This window comes from Colobus angolensis, unplaced genomic scaffold (genome assembly GCF_000951035.1).
Source record: "Colobus angolensis palliatus isolate OR3802 unplaced genomic scaffold, Cang.pa_1.0 Scaffold39, whole genome shotgun sequence".
NCBI lineage: Eukaryota > Metazoa > Chordata > Mammalia > Primates > Cercopithecidae > Colobus > Colobus angolensis.
In genome coordinates this window covers 5,089,357-5,091,914 of record NW_012117265.1, presented here as the reverse complement: position 1 = coordinate 5,091,914, position 2,558 = coordinate 5,089,357, and the positions used below count along the sequence as shown (strand labels likewise).

Below are 2,558 nucleotides of genomic sequence, written 5' to 3'. Positions count from 1 at the left end.
AGCACGATAAGGACGTCCTCTCTGCTTTAACCTTTACGAGAAAAGTAACTTTGGGCTGAGTGTGGTGGTGGCTCATGCCAGTAATCCCACCACTTTGGGAGGCCAAGGCAGGAGGCTTGCTTGAGTTCAGGAGTTCAAATCCAGCCTGGGCAACATGGCAAGACCCTGTCTCTGAAAAAAAAAAAAAATAGCTGGGCATAGTGGCACACACCTGTGATCCTAGCTCCTCAGGAGGCTGAGGTGGGAAGATTGCTTGATCCCAGGAAGTTGAGGTTGCAGTGAGCTATGATTGCACCACTGCACTCCAGCCTGGGTGACAGAGCAAGACTCAGATTCCAAAAAAAAAGAGGAAAGTTTCAAATGACCAATCCACATTTTCTTTTATTTTCTTCTTCTTCTTCTTCTTCTTTTTTTTTTCTGAGACAGAGTCTTGCTCTGCTGCCCAGGCTGGGGTGCAGTGGTCGGATCTCAGCTCACTGCAAGCTCCGCCTCCCGGGTTTACGCCATTCTCCTGCCTCAGCCTCCCGAGTAGCTGGGACTACAGGCGCCCGCCTCGTCGCCCGGCTAGTTTTTTGTATTTTTTAGTAGAGACGGGGTTTCACCGTATTAGCCAGGATGGTCTCCATCTCCTGACCTCGTGATCCGCCTGTCTCGGCCTCCCAAAGTGCTGGGATTACAGGCTTGAGCCACCGCGCCCGGCATCTTTTTTTTTTTTTTTTTAGTTTTGCAATTCTTGCCCAGGCTGGAGTGCAATGGCATGATCTTGGCTCACTGCAACCTCTGCCTCCCTGGTTCAAGCGATTCTCCTGCCTCAACCTCCTGAGTAGCTGGGATTACAGGCATCCCCCACCATGCCTGGCTAATGTTTTTGTGTTTTTAGCAGAGACAGGCTTTCATATGTTGGTCAGGCTGGTCTCGAACTCCTGACTTCAGGTGATCCACTTGCCTCGGCCTCCCAAAGTGCTGGGATTACAGGCATGAGCCACCATGCCTGGCCTCCATGTTTTATTTTCTGTTTCTGCTTTCCTTGACCCTTTTTCTGCCTGTAAAACCAACCTACCTGCTCAGCTCATGGGAAAACTATTTTCATTTTGTGAAATGAAGTGTTGCCTGATTGTAGAATTGCAAATAAAATCAATTAAGATCTTTTTTTTTCTTTTTCTTTTTCTTTTTTGGGACGGAGTCTCGCTCTGCTGCCCAGGTTGGAGTGCAGTGGCACAATCTCGGCTCACTGCAAGCTCCGCCTCCTGGGATCACACCATTCTCCTGCCTTAGCCTCCCAAGTAGCTGGGATTACAGGCGCCCGCCACCACGCCCTAATTTTTTTGTATTTTTAGTAGATTTGGGAGAGATGAAGTTTCATCATGTTGGCCAGGCTGGTCTTAAACTCCTGACCTCAAGTGATCTGCCCGCCTCAGCCTCCCAAAGTGCTGGGATTATAGGCGTGAGCCACCATGCCTGGCCGTAATGTTTTTTTGACAGATAGGATTTATCACTACCTGATAATACGGCAGTATGTGTTTTATTTTCTATATTATCTATATTTATATTTTACCTATGTGGTAAAATATTGGGTAAAGAGGGGTAGGGGTAGGAGGTCCTGTTGGAGAGCATTGGTGCCCAATAAGGATTTATAAGTATTTATTAAACAAAGAGTACCAGAAAGTGGATGGTTGATTCACTCTTGGTGCAAGCCACCACGCTTGGCTAATTTTTGTATTTTTAGTAGAGACAGGGTTTCACCATGTTTATCAGGCTGGTCTCGAACTCCTGACTTAGTGATCCGCCCACCTGGGCCTCCCAAAGTGCTGGGATTACAGGCGTGAGCCACCGCGTCCAGCTGATCTGGTTATTTTCAAAAGCTTCCATGAAGTGGGTTTCTTCAGTTTACAGAGGAGGAAACTGAGGCACAGGAGGATAACCCAGTGAGTCCCAAAATAGAGATGGAAACCGCAACAAAGAAATGGGACCCAGCGCTGAGGTCCCCGGAAATGATCATTTATGGGATTGGCGGGGGGGGGGGGCGAAGCCAGGGCAGCGCGCGCTGACCTATGACGTCATCGGTACGTTAAGCATCTTAGCAGCACCTGGACATACCCCCATTTCCCTTCCCGGACAGGTCCTCTGATAGTAGGCTAGGTTCTCAATCCAGCCTCTCATTGGTTAGTTGGTCTGTCATTCCACTTCATGCCTGCAGCCTTCCGCCCCGCCTTCTTAAACTCGCCTCTAATAGGCTGTCGCGGCCGTCACTTCAAAGAGGTCCGCATTCCTTCCGCCTTTCTCCAGGACACCGAGGGCGAGGAGGGCGGATACCAAGCGGCGCCCACCCTCGGAGCACTACTTCCATCTCTGATTGGCCCCGCTGGGTGCCAGTTGCTACTCCACCCGCCGCTGATAGGCCATTCAACGGCCGCTCTGCGCGGCGCCGGCTCCGCCCCCGTCGGGTGTTTGTGGTGGGGCTGCGGAGTCGCCGATCCCGCCGGAAGCGCCAGGACAATGGGGACCCGGGACGACGAGTACGACTACCTATTCAAAGGTGCGACCGGTGGGGCACAGAC

At 51.1% G+C, this 2,558-nt stretch overlaps 1 protein-coding gene across 1 annotated transcript in view; it reads left to right on the top strand.

Moving 5' to 3' along the window:
- The first annotated feature begins 2,282 nt into the window (after positions 1–2,282).
- RAB11B (RAB11B, member RAS oncogene family) overlaps positions 2,283–2,558 on the top strand; it is a 14,793-nt gene continuing 14,517 nt past the window's right edge. Inside the window, exon 1 of the mRNA XM_011954938.1 lies at positions 2,283–2,536. Within this exon, the coding sequence (XP_011810328.1) occupies positions 2,497–2,536 (40 nt within the window). The 5' untranslated portion in view covers positions 2,283–2,496. The remainder of the gene's footprint in view (positions 2,537–2,558) is intronic.